This window comes from Ischnura elegans, chromosome 1, assembly GCF_921293095.1.
Source record: "Ischnura elegans chromosome 1, ioIscEleg1.1, whole genome shotgun sequence".
Lineage (NCBI taxonomy): Eukaryota > Metazoa > Arthropoda > Insecta > Odonata > Coenagrionidae > Ischnura > Ischnura elegans.
This window is the reverse complement of record NC_060246.1, coordinates 143,603,954-143,624,584: the sequence shown is the minus strand read 5'-3', so window position 1 is coordinate 143,624,584 and position 20,631 is coordinate 143,603,954. Positions and strand designations below refer to the sequence as shown.

At 37.6% G+C, this 20,631-nt stretch overlaps 1 protein-coding gene across 3 annotated transcripts in view; it reads right to left on the bottom strand.

Moving 5' to 3' along the window:
- LOC124171465 (protein phosphatase methylesterase 1) overlaps window positions 1–20,631 on the bottom strand; it is a 57,490-nt gene that overhangs the window by 32,987 nt on the left and 3,872 nt on the right. For all 3 annotated transcript variants that reach the window (XM_046550647.1, XM_046550639.1, XM_046550655.1), the window contains exons 3-7: window positions 20,411–20,520; window positions 17,697–17,857; window positions 7,188–7,269; window positions 5,525–5,737; window positions 5,360–5,425 (exon numbers count right to left, since the gene is read on the bottom strand). In XM_046550647.1, the coding sequence (XP_046406603.1) occupies window positions 5,360–5,425; window positions 5,525–5,737; window positions 7,188–7,269; window positions 17,697–17,857; window positions 20,411–20,520 (632 nt within the window). The remainder of the gene's footprint in view (window positions 1–5,359; window positions 5,426–5,524; window positions 5,738–7,187; window positions 7,270–17,696; window positions 17,858–20,410; window positions 20,521–20,631) is intronic.

The window sequence follows — 20,631 nt, the reverse complement described above, 5'->3', positions numbered from 1 at the left end:
TACAAAACATATTTCTATTGGGAATTGTGAGGAATACCAAGATGTGCACATTCGCCAAATTTCATTGGTCCAACGGGTATACTTTTCAAGTTATACCAATTTGTGTATTTGCTATAATAATTGAATCGATTTTTCGATCATACTGACATCTGTACTGTAAAATCCACAATGCTATTGGTTTGAAATCCAGTCTATGGGTATCTACTATTTAATCCCTAGTCAACTATGTCCTTGGATGTTAAATCCTACATGTTATAGCAATTCGATATATTTTAAGAAAAAGTAGATTCGATATATATCGCATGTGAGACCATATACAAAACATATTACAATTGAGTATTGTGAGGAATACCAAGATGTACCCGTTCACCAAGTTTCATTGGTCTAACGTATACGCTAATCAAGTTATGCCAATTTGCATATTTGCTATACTAATCGAATCGTACTTTAGACAATAGTGACATCTGTACTGTAAAATCCGGAATCCTATTGATATCCCTTCCATTCTTTGGTCAATGCGTTATCCCTACCTTCTCTACTATCCCCGCTTTCAAAATTTAGCCTATTTTCTTATATTGGTGACGTAGATAGACGGGATGCGTGTATTTCTTACGGGGGCCTAATACAAAAAGGTATAAATTCATATCGATGTATCTTCATTAGGAAACGTAATTCATCTAAATAATTTATGTGTGCGCATAATTCATTCTTTTCCTTACATATTGTTAAAATTTTTATCCCTGTAACTATGTAAATAAGCCCAAAAAAAGGCTCAATCGAATACAACCTTGTATCGATCATAACTTCGAGTCTAATCAATCGATCCGCTTGATTTAACTTTTGTCGGATGAAACACATTATCAGTTGTATTGTGTATGACTTCCATGTTCAAAACTTGATTAACAAAAAAGTTATTAGCGATTAAAGCGTATCCAAGGAGATTGGTATCGATATAACTCGCACATGAATCGATCGAGCGGAATCATCACCATTGCAAAAGTTGACTATTTTAATGATGCTATTACCCTGAAAATTTCATCCATCTAGCTGAAATGGTTGCTAAGATATTTAAGGTTGTATGCTCCACAAAAAAATGGCGACAATGATTTTTCGCGTGCAGGACATTTTTCGGAATTTAATTATTAATTAACCAAGAGGGATACGGAGAAAGTGAGCTCAAACGTAAGGGAACGAAGTATCCTTTACGGTTTTTCTAGGAGATTCCAAATTTTCACATGGCACATGTCTCAAGGCCGAAATCCGAATTTGAATATTCGCCCATCACGACAATGTAAAATCGAAATCGTTTATTCCTCGGAATTGTTTCGACATATGAAAATTCCAAGATAGCCAAAAAATCAACCAAAAAATTCTCTACCAAATAAGTCAAGGAATTTGTCGTACGATTATTGCAAGTTGGTCAAAAAAATTCCTAAACTTTTTCCATAAGAAAAGCATAGAAAACGTTCAAAAAATAATAAAAAATACTGAATATCAATTTGTCGCTATGGCAACCATACCAAAAAATCAACCAAAAAATCTAGCTTATGTCCATTGAATATCATGTTCCTCAAACGTTTAAAAGTACAAAATAAAAGCGAAAAAGTTTTAGTCCCATAAGGCTCCCATGTTAATTCAAGTCGATATATCTCGAAAACCAATCGACTTTTTCAAGTTTTCAGATTTTTTCTCCCGATGAATTTTTTTTTACTTTTGCGTCCAATAAGCCAAATACCCACACCTATCACAGTTTGGGCTGCGAATATTGATGAGTCAGTCAGTGGCATATCGATTTGCCATTATATATTAGCTTAATGATGTCAAGAACAATGAGGGCTTCACTGACATCATTTAAAAATAAAAACCACTCATTAAAATTTATGAATTGCCTTCAGATATATGTATCTCTTTAACTTGAGCAGCAACAACTGCTGAGAGAATAGCAAAATATTTGTCATTCGCCCAGTAATGAGTTTTCATTGCATTAGAACTAGAGATGGGCGAATAGTATCCGTGAATACTCGAATACCTCGAATACTAGAAAGTATTCAATATTCAAGGTCTCGAATAGTTATGGGAAAAGTACCGCCTCGAATACTTTGAATTTCGCGTCGTACACTGTTGCACGCACGTCGTTGGTAGTTGACTCGGAAAAATGTTGAGAACTCTAGTCTTTTAATGCATGCAGCACCGTTTTAGGCAAGTTGACGAACTACATCAAATGGGCGGGATAGAGCGGTGAAAAGAGTTCGATGTGGGGAACCTAAATTGATCCGGATGAAAAAATCCGAAAATTCCCGGTTTCCCCACCAGGAAAACCTCAGTGCCGTGGGATAGTAACTACGTAGCACAATTCCCAAAATCCGCTTCCCCCTCCATCCATCAGCCCTCGGCCCCTCCTCCGACGCTTTCCTCCTGTTCGAAATCAAACAAAAGCCCCCTGCTCGCGCAGGTTTCATATAAATGAGACGAAGTGTTTATCATGCGTCATTTATGGCTAATAAGCACAGGCACTTAGTTTGAATCTTTTCCAGGAGATGAAACTACCATAGGGAGAAACTCAGTGCCGTGGGATAGTAACATTGGCGCATTTCCCACGATCTGCTATCCCCCTCCATTCAGCACTTGCCTCACCCACTCTGACGCTTTCCTCTTCTCCGAAATCAAACAAAAAGTTCCTCGCTCGCGCAGGGATCGTACTACGAAGACCTTAGCTTCGAAAAAAATATCAAGTTAAACGAGAACTATAAAGACATGTCTCACGCCCCCCTTTTCTAACCCACTGACCTTTTTCTGCGTACCTGCTTCGAAGTTCCCCATTTCTGGAGGTCAAATGCTGCAAGAGTACCGTGGGATAGTTATATTAGCGCGTTTCCCAAGATCCGCTATCCCCCTCCATTCAGCACTAGCCCCCCCTCTGAGGCTTTCCTCTTCTTCGAAATAAAAAAAAGGTGTCAGCTCGAGCAGGGATCATATTACGAAGACCTTAGATTCGAAAAAAATATCAAGTTACACGAGAACAAAAGAAATGTGTTTCGCGCCCCCCCCCTTTTCTCACCCACAGACCTTTTTCAGCCTACCTGCTTCTAAGTTTCCAGTTTATGGAGGTCAACTGCTGCATGAATCACCTATTAGCCCAAAAGGTGTCTAACAATGACTTCCGGCAATTGATATTACACCTTTGTTGGATTGAAATATTAGTAACGTGCGCGTAATTTAAAAAAGAACAAGATAAAACGCGACGCATTTCTGACTTTATTTAAGCATTTTACGCGAGGAAATAAATGTCAAAATAGGACGGAGACTTGGCATTCTGGCGAGACTCAATATGAGCAGCAGAGCTTCTCGGAAGTTGATGCGGTATTTTTTTCCGAAAACATATATCAAGTTACAATTTATGAGTGGTGCTATAAATCTTTATTGTTACAGTCCCAGACGAAGGGATATTTTCTCAGGATATTTGGTTTCTCCCTGATAGCAATTCCAATTCATCTTCTTATCTCGTGAGAACTCCCAAAGATGGACTGAAAATAATTGAAGAAAATCCAGTGGAGAAGAGCTTGTATTTTGCGAAATGCCTCAGATTGTCAGCTAATACTTGGCAGCAGCAGTGGGGGTAAAGCGATGTTAGTTGAATTAATTATATGCCCAATTGTTTCCATAAAATTAAAATATTCCATTAATCAGCTAAATTCCTGATCGAATCCTTTAATGGAAATCGAAATTACTCCCCAAAATCTTGTGTTGCCTGCTGCATATGCAACCGAGTCAAACATTACAGCATTCATCGTTTAGTATTCGAGGTATTCGAATATTCGAGCAATGATTTCATATTCGAATTCGCGAAATCTGCTATTCGACCCATATCTAATTAGAACATCTTTACAATAAACACCTACATTTAACTATTTTATTAATCCCAAGAAGTGTGTAATAAGAAGGTTTGACTGTATGCATATATATTGATAAACAAAAAATGATAAGTAAATAAATTCTGGCAAGATATAATGGAGATTTTCAGCTATTGGATAAATGAAATAACTTCAGTGAACTCCACCATAGGTTTAGTTTTGATGAGCTAGGTTTCGAAATCTTTTAGTTGGGCTACAACCTAAATGGCTGTACACATGTGACCATCCTCAAGCCATCGACAACAGTGAAATTTCAGAGGAAATTCATCACTTTCAGTAAGATGTGAAAAATCTGCACGACACCCAAGAGAATCCTTGAATAAATTATGGATTGACTTAAAAAATATTTCACTCTGCCAACCAGAACAAACGACTTTCTGGTTACAATCTCCTCTAGAATCTTTAAACCACTTGAGAATATTTGAAGCTGTTGAGTGTTCTAGAAATGACTAAGTCCAACACCTAGTTGAGACTTCATTCCTGCTGGCTTTCCTCAACCACAACTAAACTATTACATCCATCTGAAGCCTTTTCATTATTCTATTGAAAGATTTATCAAAACAAACTACAAGCATTTCTGCAAACAATGTGTCATCAGTCAGCTTCAGGTGAAAGAAAGAAAGAACAAGGCCCTGTGTTACAAGGTATGCAGTTTAAGTCAGATAGATCTCCATGCCCTTTGCATTACTGCTGTCAGGGAACATTTTTGCTAAGACTTGACATATTCCCTCCTGACTTCTTAAGCTTTCCTTCTTGTTCAAACATAAACCCACAATACCCCTACCTTATGAGGTCCAAATGTTATATGATAAGCTAGAAGTGCAGAATCAGCTCTTCACATAACACATCGCTAAGGCGCATTACCTGGCTCTAGAAGCATCATTGCAAGAAATACCTTGTACTGCTAGGGTTCTGTCGGGGAGAGGTTGTAAACAAGTTCCATTTTGTCAGCGTTATGTCACGCAGGGAATACTTCTAAAGACATTCCGATAGGATCTGAGTCCTTTCTTCCATGACTTCGGGTTTACACCACAGGCATCACCAGTAATTATGAAGGGAGATTACACTTTTGTGCTTTGAATTAGTATAACCAACCTTCCGAACTCTCCAAGTTCTCGATTCTCAATCTATCACTGAAATACTCCACTTGAGCCTTAAACATAGCCATTAGCAAAGCTTTTAGCCATAAGCCTTTCTCAGTAATTCCCACAGATTGAAGTGGGTGATTACCCAATCACAAAAAATGGCAAAAAAGGTATATTTTTTCAAAATATAATCCAATTTGTTCACCACAAGGCAAGACATTGAGACAAAATGCAGAAGCGACTACAAACTACTTCTGTAATCTCATGAAGTATTTATCCTCCCATCCCGTAGAACATAAAGAGACAATTAGTAGTATATTAATTGAGATTAAGAAAAAAATGAAATGGTGATTATGTACTTACTTTTTTATCTGTCCTGGCATGGATACTCTAGCAGACTCAACATTTCTGACTTGGCCACTTCTGACACTACACGGAAAAAAATACACACTTGCCTTAATGAAAAAAAAATCATATGAAAAATATAAACAAAATATACATCATTTCTCCAACTGCTGAAGAACTTACCACCACTCAATAGCATTGGGCAGAGATGGAAACTTCTGAGGTCGTGAACGCAGTAGACTTTGCATTCCTGCTAATGCATCCATTGCTGTCCCTTCAACAACATCAATGACAGCTACGCCGCAGAGGTTATAGTTTTTTCTTGTTTGAAAATCCTGATCTGATGAATCATATGCACCATCATATTTGTACTCCACATTATCTTCTTCCCCAGGACTGCGGTTGGCGTTAAAGACATTAAGTGAATCATCAAATATTATTCTTTCAGTCAACCAATTTGACATTCTAAAACACCATCTGTAGCCACTACTTTTGTTCAAATTCTAGAAAAAAATATCAACCGAAAGAAGTAAAAAGAATTACTGACTTCGATCAGGGGAATGATCAACCATAATGTTAGAGAACCAATTTCTTAAAGCTTGATGGGGTCCAAATTAGAGTTTTATTATAATTTATGAATACGAGGAAAGGATTCCCACATGAAAAAAAAAACTTGCAAAAAATAGTTGAATATACTCAGTTATATAAGAATTTTTATAAAAATGCAAGTATGTTATTGATACAATAAGACTATGCATGTATTACAAGATCCATGATCATAAATTTAGATTACATGAGCATAAATGTTTTTAGGTAACCACAGTGGAACATAAAATTATTCACTTATATTTTTTCATTTTACTTGCTTGTTGGTTCCAGAGCAATATAAGCATGAAATTAACAAAATAAACGTAAAGGGATTTTTAGTCATTATCATTCCAAGATGGACCAATCTTTAACTAATGATGCTCAACTCAACTCTCATCGTAAGTATTCTGAGAGTCAAAAAATGTATGAATAAAATAATCATAAACAAAATAAATTCTAATAAAGGATTGGAAAAGAGTGTTGCCTAAATATTTTTGGAAAGGTTATTTCAGAGAGGGATAGTCATGTGGGGGATTTGTTTAAATGGTCTGAAATCCACTCGTAATGTTATAAATACATACTTAATTGGCTACAATGAGTTTAAGCATACTTTAAATAGAACTCCTAATGAAAGCAAAAATATACTATCCACTGCGATGTCCTGCATTACTGAAGATGAAGATACATGAACCGCAGTTGTTTCATGTTGAGTGTTGAGGTTTGATATTTATTATACCATAGGTGGATTATAATTCAGTTTACGGGAACAAGAGAAGTATGTAAGACCTTACGACTCAGAACCTTGATGAGGACAACCTATTCCAATGCTAATGGTAGCTGCATAGTTACACCTTTTCCTCATGACGATATGTTGGTGTAATGATTACAGCAGTTACTTCAGAAGCACTAACTAGGTCATGTGTTTGAGCCCATTATTGCTGTTTTTATATGCTTTTTCTTTTTAAATATGTAATTCTTTACTCTTACATAGTGCTTTTTAGTCTTGAAAAGCATGATTTCCTATTTTAGAATTTAATTATTAATGCTAGTAAAAATTACGGAAAATAATTTCTACAGAAGGTTCAAAGGAACTGTGTAGAACTCTACAGGAATGGCTAAGGAGCTGCCGTAAACATTACTTAAAAAGGTGCCTCAATATTTTATGACAGCTCTATACAAAAGTAAAGGGAATTCAGTTGAAAAAGTTATAAGGAATTTCAATGGAATTATCCCGCAGTACTGGTACGAGATCACCTACCTTGCAGGCTCTTTACTTTCCTCATCACTACCTCCCTGCTGTTCACATTGAGGGCTCTCCGGCATAACATCATCCGAGTCACCTTTGAGAAGATGAGGAGAAAAAAGCATATAAATCACCCACTTTCTCTACCTCCAATTCTTTTTATCCATTTCAAATAATAACCCAACATGGTGCAAGGAATTTCAATGAATATATCATAATTATTTTAATACACTGTGAAGTATACAAGACAATTTTGGATGAAGAGTTAAGCTCATGACTGAAGAGCCAAAAATCAATTGTAGCCCTCAATCATTAAGAATAGGCAAAAGCACATGCATATTCAGAGGGACTGTTAAAATGTTATCCCACCCCCTTGATAAAAAAATTTAGAATAAATAAATAGAATTTCTATGCTTACTAATTAAAAATACGTGTACTAAAAATACATATTTTTATGGAATCCTCACAATCTCTCATTTTACATGGGGGGGCATTCTATCAGGGTTCCCACTCTACCTGAACAATGAAATTCACGGCTTTTTCCAGGTTTTCACGGTTATTTTTCATGTTTTCACGGTTTTTTAAGGTTTTCACAGTCTCAATTTTGCTAAATTCACGGTCCGTTAATAAGCCAACAATAAGAAAATCACTGGCCGTATATCAATAGAAAATTAACGTACGCGAAAAACGCTGTGAATGTTAACGCCGCAATGAAAAGTGATATCTGTTATGACGTGATCTATCGTTTGCAAAATTCAGGGCCGACTAAAGGACCAGCCCAACCGCACTCTTGCCCGGATGCCGAATACCCTTCGGACCTTCTTCCGTCCGGACACTCGAGGTCCTTTTTTAATTCCTCGCTGAGAGATTGTTTTTTGCGCACGTTGTTATTACTGCACAGTAACCGAATTTCCCCCACCCCAATATTTCTTATTTAATGGAAAATATTTTATTAAAATTGTTTATAGAAAATAATAAATTGATTCTTTCTTATTTAACGGAAAATATTTTATGAAAATTGTTAATAGAACATAATAAATCGAAAAACAATTTCATACACCGTATTAGCGCGAATCTAAGACGAACACGATTCTAAGACTATCCTCCTTTTTTGGAACTCCACTAGGGGACAATTTTTCTTTATTAATAACGATACGATTATAAAATGAATGCGGAAAAACGATCAATGCTTTATTTTTTTTGCTAGATTGCCTATGTCCCAGGAAACGCAGGATTTTGGCGAGTAATTAAGATATTCATTAAAGGTTTCAAAACAATATTTTAGATAATAACAGGAATAGTAGTACTTTATCAAGACACATACGTCATATTGTTGATTCGACCCATATCTCTTTCAAAATTCTGAATGTTTGCTCTCCACTCGGCATTTACACTGCTATTATGGATTTCAGTCAGATGTAAAAATTCTTATCCATCAAACACCATTTCCAGTACACGTATTCACGAGAGCAATGTGCATGTTGTGCCTAAAACAACCGCATTCGCCAGTGCAGTGACTGGTTGTGAGATGGATCACGAAGGCCAAAAATAGTCAATTACTTGAATTGTTCCTGTCTAATGAATATATTTTTAATACAATTGAGGTAGTGGGTAAAGCGTGAACAATGTTGCGTTAATCGTCAGCGGCACGCCCACCACGATCTTCGCCTTCATATCTCTACTTGTTTTCTCCAGGTAGCTCACTCTACCCCCACCCCTAACGTCATGTGCTAGCGGACAACCCAAGGCGCTCTGCAATATTCACGCACATCTAGCCCGGATTCTTTTCTTCATGTTCAATTATTTTCAGTCCATCTCTTAAAGTTCTCAATAGTTTTTTCGGAGGGGCCATGGTCGGAAGACGACTAAAATTAAACTAGTGAAAATGACTTTATTAAACCCACATGGAAAACACTCGGTGGTTCGAAGTCCAGCCACCCCGGAAAGTAGGGAACCACTCGTACGAGGTGAAGTTCGGAACTGATGCTATCGCGTACGGGGGTACGCAGAGGGCGAAGCGTGACCATATGACTGCGCCATGAAATTTTTTACCCTAAAGATGCCCATTCTTTTCTAATTAGCGTAGCGCCAGATGATCAGATGAATTCGGATTGTTAGTAGGGAGAAACAAAAATCCTGAGAAGATATCCCTTCGTCAGTAACTCTGACAAGTGAGACTACTAGTAGTAGTATAGCTCGTAAATTGATAACTGATAACAACCTGGTATCATGTTTTCGGAACAAAATGCCGAATTAACTGCCGTAAGCTCAGCTACGAGGATATCGCGTTTCGCCAAAAATCACCATTGTATTTTTCCATCTATTTCCTTGCTTAAAATACGTCATATGTGGTCTCGTTTTTTTTTAACGTGCAAATTACTAACATTTCAATCTAATAAAAGCATAATAGCAATTACTGAATAATAATAATAATAATAATTTATTAATTTGCCAGACGACAAGTATTGTACATACATTGTATATGGCACGTCATGAATACAAAATCAAGTTATATACAAAATGGCAGTTTAAATACAAAGGCAGTTACAAAGATAAATATTCATCAACTGAGTAGAAACAATTGGATAATAAAAAGTTTTTACACTTCGTTTTGAAGGTCGACAAACTCATGGGAGCTTTTAGGTTCTTCGGAAGCTTGTTATAAAGCCTTAGAGTCATTGTTTTAAAGCCACAGATAGCTTTCTTAGTACCATTGTAGTATCATCATAGTAATATCATTGTTAGATACCTTTTGGGCTAATAGGTGATTCATGCAGCAGTTGACCTCCATAAACTGGGAACTTCGAAGCAGTTAGGCTGAAAAAGGTCAGTTGGTGAGAAGAGGGGGGAGCGCGAAACACGTTTCTATTGTTCTCGTGTAACTCGATATTTTTTTCGAAGCTAAGGTCTTCGTAATAAGATCCCTGCGCGAGCTGGGACCTGTTTTTATTTTGAAGAAGAGGAAAGCGTCAGAAGGGGGGAGGAGAATGGTGAATGGAGGGGGATAAAGGTTCTTGGGAAATGCGCTAATGTTACTTTCCCACGGCACTGAGCTTCTCCCAATGGTAGTTACATCTCTTGGGGAGGATTCCAACTACGTGCTTGTCATTATTAGCCATAAATGACACATTGTATTTATTTCGTCTCATTTTCGTCAAACGATGGATGCGGGAAAATTCTGCGTCGGAACCGCGATCTTCAAACGATCAATGCGAGAAACGATACTTCGAGGAACGATAGATGCGGGAAAAAATTAAATTATCTATAAGGAACTTTATTTGGGACCAGAAACGGCAAACGATCAATGCGGGAACGATAGATCGAGGTTCCACTGTATAACTTTATTTTGAAAGCGGCAGTGTAATGACTTCTTTTCTCTGCTATCGTTAAACTCTGAAACCAAAACTGAATCGATCTCTCTAATCAGAGGCAAATCATGTTCCCTTCTTACCGTTGCTCTGGGAAAAATGGAACGACTATGTAGCATAATTAATCGTAGAGGGCGTAACTTGGTGGAAATCCATAATATCACGAATACAAGGATCAAGGAAATAGCAAAGTTCTTGATCCTTGTATTCGTGAGACTATGTAGCAGTTTATATCGCGACGGCATTGAGGCTTTAACGACACAAACAAACAGCATTACCTTAGATAGCACAAAGAGGAGGAACTGGATCACCACCGACAGTAAATAACTCCACACAAACTTTCCGGTTGCGACGTAAAACTGGCAAGTTCCAGGTCGACGCATGCGACAATTGTGTAATGCTGTGCCATAAGCGGAAATCTTCTCTCGTTTTCAGGCCGCAACGCGCAAGAATTAGTAACGTCGTGCCGAAAGCTCGCTGTCGCCCGGTTCAAACTCAGGGAGCGTAGTGTCCACAGCGCATAGCAGGTTGTCAAGGTTAGCGGTCTTCCAATCACAGGATTGAGGGTGTTGAATAAACGTTCAAATTTTTCGACACAAATGCTATCTAGATTTAGTTTCGAAAGTGGTCGCTGCAGCCAGTGGGATGCCTAATTGGGTGGAAGGGGGACTAAGCAGTGACCGAGGGAGGGGAAACCAAGCCATTTGAGGAAAGTAAACAAGCTGATGAGAAGTGGTGTCATATTTCAGGAGGGGGAGAGAAAAGGCCTGCGCTGCTGAAAGATGTTTTTCTTCAGGCAACATTCGTTCCCACGCTTTTCTGACCCATGCGACCGCATGCGACGATGCTCGCCACAATGAATAGAAGTGCACTAGCTACGAACGAAGATGAAAATTTCTGGGAAGGTATTATTATCAAGATAGAGAGATTTTTAAGGTTTTAAGACGAAATTCACGGCTATTTCCCGGTTTTTTCACGGTAGACGAAATTCACGGCTAATTCACGGTTTTAAGGTTTTCACGGTTGAGTGGGAACCCTGTCTCTACAACCCATAGTCATCGGTGGTGACCTTTCCCCCTGCAGACACTTACAGATATTCGAATGGGTACAAGGAGAATAACTCATTCATAGTTACGTTTGTGGACAAAATTAATGCGGGAGTATTGAGACAAAACTCTCACACAATATCCACTGGAGACCCAATACAGTAGACTCTCGTTAATACGAACAACCTTATTATGAAGTTCTCGTTATTACAAAGTAAATTGTTGGTCCTGACGAAAAGGCCTATCCAATCTACTGTAAAAGAAACTTTACTACAAAATTTTCGTAATTCGAAATTACAAACCTCAGTTCCAGTCCCGGGGGTTACAGAGTGAATGTTATTACCAAGTCCCACAGATAAGCAACAGCCTTTATACACTAAATGGCGGCATTTTATAATATACTAAAGGTGTTTTTATACACTACATCACAATCACTGTGCTATGCTTAAGTTCTCCTTGTGCACTGTGCCAAGAGCATCAATTATGGTTTTTTTCTTCAGCATCCACGCAACATCATATTATAAACTTCATTACTGTGGAATCATGGTAACCCACTCATCATCACTGGTACATTGGATGTACAGTTAGTCCTCTTCCTACGCACATTCGATTTACAAACTTTCAGAGATATAAACGTTCAAAAAATTCAAGCAAGCCCAAAATTTCAAATTTGGCACCTTTAGAGTTAGCCGATGCAATGAGGTGTGGCGTAGAAGAACTTGCACTTGGGCATAATCGGACTGTATTCGGGAAGATATCAACCCTTGATTGAGTCATGCCACATTCTTCTTTTGAGAAAATGAAACGAATGTGCTTGTTTTTGTATATTAGTGCATAATTTAATTGCATATACTATAACCTTGACTCTGAAGCTATTTCACAGAGTGACTATAAGTATGAGTAGAAGGGAAAAGAAATTTTTACAAACCATATTTTTTTTCAACGATTCCTAAAAGAAACGTTCTTATAACTTCATTATTGCTAAACTCCAGTTTTTAGGTCCTGTGAACTTCGTGATAACGAGAGTCAACTCTAACAGTTAATTTCAAGATCATAGTTAATCTACCTCTATATGGAAATCTATTGTTCATTAAACATTCATTTCCTAATAATGAAGACATTGATTACTGAACATGGAAGCATGTTATACTATTCAAGACTGCTAGGGACAAGAAGTTGCCACATGCGGATGTTTCTTCAAACCAAATTTCCAAAACCTAATGCTTGTTAGGGAGGGAAATCTATCGTAACAAGAAAGACACAGGACAAGGAATCAAACCATAGACATCAGGTTTTCCATGCTGTTGAGCAGAAACAAAAATTGCCACAATAAATACAGTATTCTCCCGATTATCTGCGCTAATGATGGGGAGAGGTGGTACGAATAATCCAAACTTTCACTTTATCTTGTAATTTACATAATTCATGTAAATCAAACAATCCATAATTATTTACGCACATTACCTTACACACTACACACCTTACATTTTTGTGACGATAATGTGATTGCACTTTTATTCCTACTGCTCCATGTAACACCTGGTTTCCAAAAACCACGTGACTGTGGCAGCAAGATAACGGATTCTGAAAAGTTGTTAATATGGATTCTTGAACACCACTGTGCAACGTTGGAAACTTCAATGTCAGGTACTGCATCACATAGTCATGTCTCACACAAGTTTCCTGGGATGAAACTGCTGCCGGGCACAGATCCGTGATCACCGAGTGTGATCGCACATTGCGATGTTTGGAAAAAGGAAATCGGAGCAACAGGTGTGCGATCACGCCATTGCACATCAGTGGTTATATGAAATTAGGACTTTTGGCAATTTGTCCACATAGGCGAGTGCCTAGCTATGTTCTCTCTAATTCCATTTCCCCCACTGCCTTCAATTCTACTATACCCTTTCTCTACAGTTTAAACTTGACTAGTCACGGCGTAACTATGTTAGAGAGCAGACGAAATCCCTAGTTCCGTTGGGCCTAATTCAACCGAATGCATGGCCAAGGCAATAATTGCGCATTTGCGACATGAAATGTACAATTATAGACTGTAGAAAACATTTATCTTCATTTGCGATTGGTTAACCATTGAATAGTCTTCTAAATTTAATCAAAAATTTTTTCCCACTTCTGATCATCGTCTGCATGCTAGAGCAGATGTCCAAGTAAACTTAGAACATTCCCATTGGACAAAAAGTAATAAAATAATCCCCTTTTACGAAGAGGATTCCAGAGGAAATAATAAGTCCGGTTTAGCCTTCATTATTTTATGATTATTATTATTATCATTAAAATGAAAATATCCTGGTGCTTTTGCGTCCCACTGATTTTTTCATAAAGATAGTGGAAAACATCAAAGAAGTGTAAAATTCATGCACAAATAATCCGTAACATGGATAAACCGCAGCCAGGTAATTGGGAGTCTACTGCATTATGAATGAACCACAATTCAAGGTGCATGAAAGGTCCACAATTCAATTGAGAATTTTTCTCATGGCATTTTATGTTTCTGCAACCTCAGCATTTGGATGTCAAGTAAAATCCATGACTAAGACATGAAGTGTCACACTTATCCATTCATGACCTCTAGATCTTTCAAATAAAAAAGTCTAAAACCGGCAACAAAACTGACAGGGTCAAGGTGACCTATGACCTAAATACACTAAAACCTCTATGTAGTGAACCTCTTTACATCATAAACCTCTTTACTTCATACCACCCCTACGGTCCCGTCAGATTTACATGTAAATTTATTGGCAAACCTCTATGCAATGAACCTCTTTATCTCGTAAAAACTCCACTTATTATACCAAGGAGACACCCCTGAGATGGCCTAACTACCACTGCAACTCATGCTGAGACAACTAGAGACCATTAATGCAGCCACAATTACCGTATAAGCGTGTGTAAGAGGCGCACCCCTATTTTGAGGATCGAAGCTATAAAGAAAAAAATTTTGCGGCATTTTTTTATCCTATCATGCGGTTTTGCAGACCTATGCCTGGAATTACGACAGTTATCGAAATTTCCTTTTTCATTACTATTAGAAAGAGGAAATTTTGATAATAGCGGCATAAGAGGGAGTAAAAAGAGTTCCGATCCTCTATTCGCATACGCCGTTGCTCTACGTTGCTTGTCCCTACCCACGAACAATTTTGTTTAAAAGCTCTCGCAGGAGTATTGCAATAGAATTGCAGCAGTGGAAAATTTTAAGGCAAAACACGACAGGCACATGGCATGAACCTTCCCAAGAGATTGGACAACAATCGGGGCAATCTCAGCGCCGTAGGATATAAACCACGTCGTAGATTTAAGGCCCCTTGCACACATACCGATTTTGGACGTCCGGTAAAATATCGGCCGTCCATATTCCAATAGTGAACAATGGGCGAGCATTGGAGCTTGCACACGTACAGACCACGCGCCGGCATCGGCAAAATGCCGGTTAGCTGCCGGCCATTGTCACTGTGGATCGCCAGCGCCGGCTCAAAAACATGGTAACTATCGTTTGACTGGTAAAAATCCGGCGTGTGTGCAAGCATCGCTTTGCCGGTAAAATATCGGCCGATATTTTACCGGCCGTCCAAAATCGGTATGTGTGCAAGGGGCCTAACGGAACTACACTCGGCCCTCCATCAGCCAATGCCTCTGCCGTTTTTTTTCCTTTCCGAGACTCAAAAGGAAAATAGGAAATTATCAAGTTACAGGGGAACAATGGAAACGTGTTTCATCCCTACCCCATCTCACCAACTGACCTTTTTCGGTCTACCAGGTTCAATTCTCCGAGTTTCTGGAGGTCAAATGCTAGGTGAGTCACCTACTGAGTTCAAAGATTTCTCGATATCTTTCAGCAATTGTATGACACGCACGAGGTTCTAGAAAGAATTAGACCTAACGCGACGTATATCTGACAGCATTTAAGTTTTTGAGCTCTAATTGATTGACACAAAGTTTTATAGATAAAACAAGGCTACTAATATTCAACATAGCCCAAACAGCACAATTTCGGAAGAAACAAGCGTAGCATAAGCGCATTCAAACAAGACGAGATGGACTGGAAACTTCAGGCAATGCAAACTGCGTATATCACATTGCTGTGCCTTCTCCCCTTCGCTTTAAAGGCAACGACGTCACATGCAAGATCGGATGTGTTCTTCCCTTGCTCCTTCACTCATAGCCTTGTAGCTTGAAATACGGAGGGGAGGGAGCGCGCTCCTTCCCCTAGACCTTTCCTTCAGCGCTCTTCACTAATAGCATTTCCGATTTCTGCTATCCACCATTTAGTCCAACAATGAACACACTCGTTCGAATTTTTTAAACCGTAGGTTTTAACGCCAATATAATTTTCAGTTGCAAAAATCCTCATATTAGCGTCTGAAGATGATTTTTGAAAAATCAGGTGCTCAGCGTAATGGAAATTGCTCGGCAAGACGGATGTTGACTATTAACCAGGTATGTCCTTCAAAACTACGCGTTTCTCTACCTTTGATAAGCGATTACTATGTGCAGTATAAATGCCGCGGGATGCCCACTCGTGGCAGTAAATATAGCACGCGCTCCGGAGCGAATCACCCTGCGCGATCTTTTCCATGTTCACCTCTGGGGTACCGACGTGACGGCGCAATGCTTGCAAGAAATTCAAACAGGAGCATTTTAAAAATACGTCACTAAGGGAGAAACTCCCCTGCCTGCCGCTTGATTTTGACCCAGGGTTTAATATGACTGACTCACGCTGAAAACCAAGGCCACTCACTTCCCCTTGGACTTGCGACCGGTAAAGGGGAGGGGGGAAGATAAGAAGTTTGTGTGAGAGGCGCACCCCCATTTTCGGCTGCAATGTCTGGGAAAAAAGGTGCGCCTCTAACACACGCTTATACGGTATGTACATGGAATGACATTTTTTCAGCGATAAATGCTTCATGCTTATCTTTTTTCTTATACAGCTTTAATGTGCTGTAATTTTCACAATAACCATTAATTACCACCATTTTGTTCCATATGAGAGCATACCTAAAAGTAAATAAGAAAAAAAGGTTTCCAACTATCCAAATCTTTTTAAGTGACTGTTAATTTAAGAGAGATCACATCTTTTCCTCTCGAATCATGGTAAAAATCATGTGATAGCGCTCGCTTTCTGTTATTAATAAATAATAAATATGTGTTCACTAATGCTTGCATGTTGGGTTAAACACATACATATAATGGTTTAAAAAATAGTAGTGCCTTTCATTTGCGAAGGATATGAAAAAATGGTGCCTGTAAACAAACCGCCATGTTGTTTGTTTAAATAAATAAATTAAAATTAACAATCGTAGTGAGGAGGCAATAATGGTAGTGAGGGACGCGGAAAGAAAAACTAATAGAGTCATATATTGAGAGAGCTAAGAGATAGACATGTTATAAAAAGGATCGGGAGAAAAGCTAACATAGTGGTATATTGAGAGAGCTAAAAGAGAGACGTGTTCTGAAAAGATCGGCAGAAAGAAGAGAGGGACGCAAAGAAAAAGGAGGCGTCTACGAGAGAGAAAGATCGCGGAGGAAGAGATACGGCAGAACTCAAGTCACTTCGTATAAATCTTTCACCTTTTATCCAAGATTTCAATGACAGGAGTTCAGTTGTATGTATAGACAATTTTTGATTATGCCCATTGGAACAGAAAGGGAAATTACGCAATAAATATTTGTATAATATCAGATTGTAAATTGGGCCCAATTAGTCTTCTTTACGACATTTTGAATTTAATTTGTAAAAAGTGATTTTGGTGCATGTTATTTCTTAATTAAGTGTATTTCTGTAACCCAGGGTAACACAAATTAAGAAGTGGAAGGTGAGTTTTGTTACATGCCTATCACTAAAACCTCTGTATAGTGAACCTCCATACATCTAATTGCCTAAATTTAGGTCCCCTCCTCTATGATGTAAACAGGTTATACTGTAAGACCAACCGAAAGAGGTAGAAATAAATCCAAAGAGTTAAGTGAGCAAACATTTAATTTCCTGGATATAAACAGTTACTTATACCACTTATAAGTAACTGTTTAAATCCAGGAAATAATGGAATACCACATAGTTAACCAAGAGTTAGTGAAACATTTAATTGCCTTACCAACAACTACTCCTCCTGAATCTTTGTAATCTGAGTTCACTATCTTTGTAGCTGCATGCACTGCAATTGCTCCACCCATGCTGTGGCCAATTAAGATGAGGGGATGTGAATTGACGTCATCTTTCTCTCCTAAAACAGCATCAATCACAGCTATTACATCACTGGAAATAAAAAGAAAAATGCATGAACCAGAGAAAAAATGCAAACTTTTCCCTTCTTTATCACACTAAATGTTTCCATAAATGTATTTTTGATATATAAATTCGAAAATCAGTGAATCAAACAGAAAAAAAACTGTGGGAGACTTGATAAGTGCTGAGTGATCAAAGTAAATAAAAACCACAATAAAAATTTGATATTCAGACTTAATAATCTAATAAACATACGAAGAAAATATTACCCCAATAATGAGGAATCAATCAGAAGCTTAACATAAACCTTTATAACTCATTGCAAGATTACCACTAGATTCTGTGACACATTTGAATTCAAGACAACATTGTATAAATCCTAATTTTCAAAGAACCTATTCCTTTGGAAGACAGAATCTTATTCACGTTGAACAAATACATGCTGAAGTATTAAAAAATAACTGACTTACAAACATATAATTTATAAATATTATCAAACATAAGAAAGGTTGCTACTCACTGATGAACAATAATACTTGTTGTTGGCAGATGGAAAGTCTTTGGGTGGTAATGGACACCAGAGGAACTGTTATATGCACAGGGTTGTTTTCAAAAGTGATAAGAATCTTTAACTATTTCATCTAAGACTTGGCTAAAGACGACTTTTACTTGTATGTTTCCCAGAAGTTAATACGACATGAAAAGATATCTTTGTGATGTTAAAAAACAAAATCCACCAATTATGACAAGTGAGCAAAAAAGCAAAAATTACTAAATTTTACAGGAGAAAAAATAAGTGTGTACAATCAAACATATCATAAAAAATCTTAAAACGTTCGGAACATCAAATTTTCGTTTCATGAAACTGTAAATATAGATACTGAGGAAATTCCCACACCATCTTTATAAGAGAAATAATTTTCAGGAAAAGGAATAAAATATAGGTAAGCCAGAAAATTGACAAAAAATGTAACATGAGAAAAATTGGCTAATTTAATGGTAACCTACATGAAATTGTTTACTAATAGCTTAAAGGATTTCATAACAAAATAAACAAGCGCGGCAGAGATTTGAATAAAAATAATACTAACTGCATCATACCTTGAGCTATTCCTTCCTCCATTATATGTACTTTTCAGGTAAAAAGATTGCCAAGATCAAAAATTTATGGCACTCTATATAGGAGGACATTCCTTTTAAAATGACACATCAATAAACTCTTTGGCAAGATGATTTTATCATTTTTAAACACTGCATTATTTCATCAATTATATGGCCATGTGATTAAAAATTAATCTACATTACACCCTACAAAAGAAAAATATCCCATTTTAACTCGGGCTGCCAATAAAATCATTACGAGAGGCTGTAAACAAAAATATGTATATGCTTCCAAAATAAACACTTTACTGAAAAATAAAAATAGATTAACACCAAAAGACAATAAATCTAATTTCATTTTATTTAAATTTTATCATGCCTCCCAAGAATAACTACAATTTATAAAAATTGTGAAGATACAATTGAAACCTCTTAACTTTAGCAGAATGTCCAAGCACAGCATTGATCCTGATCAATTTAAACAAGTTTCTCTATTTATTCTCTCTCCCATTCTATTTATTATGACCATGGTCCTTATATACTGGTTGCTAATCTCCCGACATATTCCAGCTCGGGAGTGTTGCCTGAGATTCCGCTTCCACCCCTCAAACCCCTCACACGCCTCCCCTCAAACACAACTATGGGCACAGTGCGCTGTCACTAGGGGAAATATGGAACTAACTGCACTGTCGGCGGCGGTGTATGCTTTCGACAGCGCAGTTAGTTCCATATTTCCCCTGGTGACAGCGCACTGTGCCCATAGTTGTGTTTGAGGGGTGGAAGCGGAATCTCAGGCAACAAACTCCGAGCCGGAGATTAGTAACCAGTGTATAAGGGCCATGATTATGACATTGAAGCATAATACCAATGAGAATTCTAATATCTGCACACCACATTATCAGGGATTTCAAATTCACATTTCTTCAGTCTGTTCTTTTTTTAACCATTAGAAATTGAATTACATTTAAATAACTATGGCCCATACTTCTATTTCCTCACTGAAAAAATATCCTTACAACTCAGAAGTTGCTATACAAACATTCTAACACCAAATAAGTTCAACTGCCTTAACCAAGATATACATAGACATATCTGGGGGTAACTCCTGGATGTAATATGATGAATGGTGGATTTTTTTCCACAGACGTATCTGGGGGTATCGGTGTCAAGATATACATAGTTGAACAACATGGTGAATGAATTAAATAAAACTTTTTCCCATTCTCCACACTGTATCTCGTTGACCTGATGACGATGCTATGGATCGAAGCACATAAGTAGTTAATTTTTGTGGTAAAAATACAGGACATCCTAGAAAAGTTTTATTTAATTCACTCTACCACCACATAGCAAATATCCTACTTCGAATGAGAAAACTCCCTTCCGCAAAGCTTTGAACTCCTGCATAAAGGGTGTAGGAGAACACATTTTTTTTTAACAATTTCTCATTTTTCTAAGACTAGAAACACAAACATAGCATACCTAGATAAGGTATCTGCTGAAAGGTCCAAGTCATCCGTAGTATGGGTGTCTCCATGTCCACGAAGATCAATTGCCATTACATAGCACTGTACTTGACTGGTAACACATTCCTAGAAATATTAATGTAACAAATTAATAAACTTCTACAGATTATAAGATTCAAATCGAAGTCTTGAATATAGAAAGGGAAAGAATTTATGCCCCAACAACCCAAATACCCA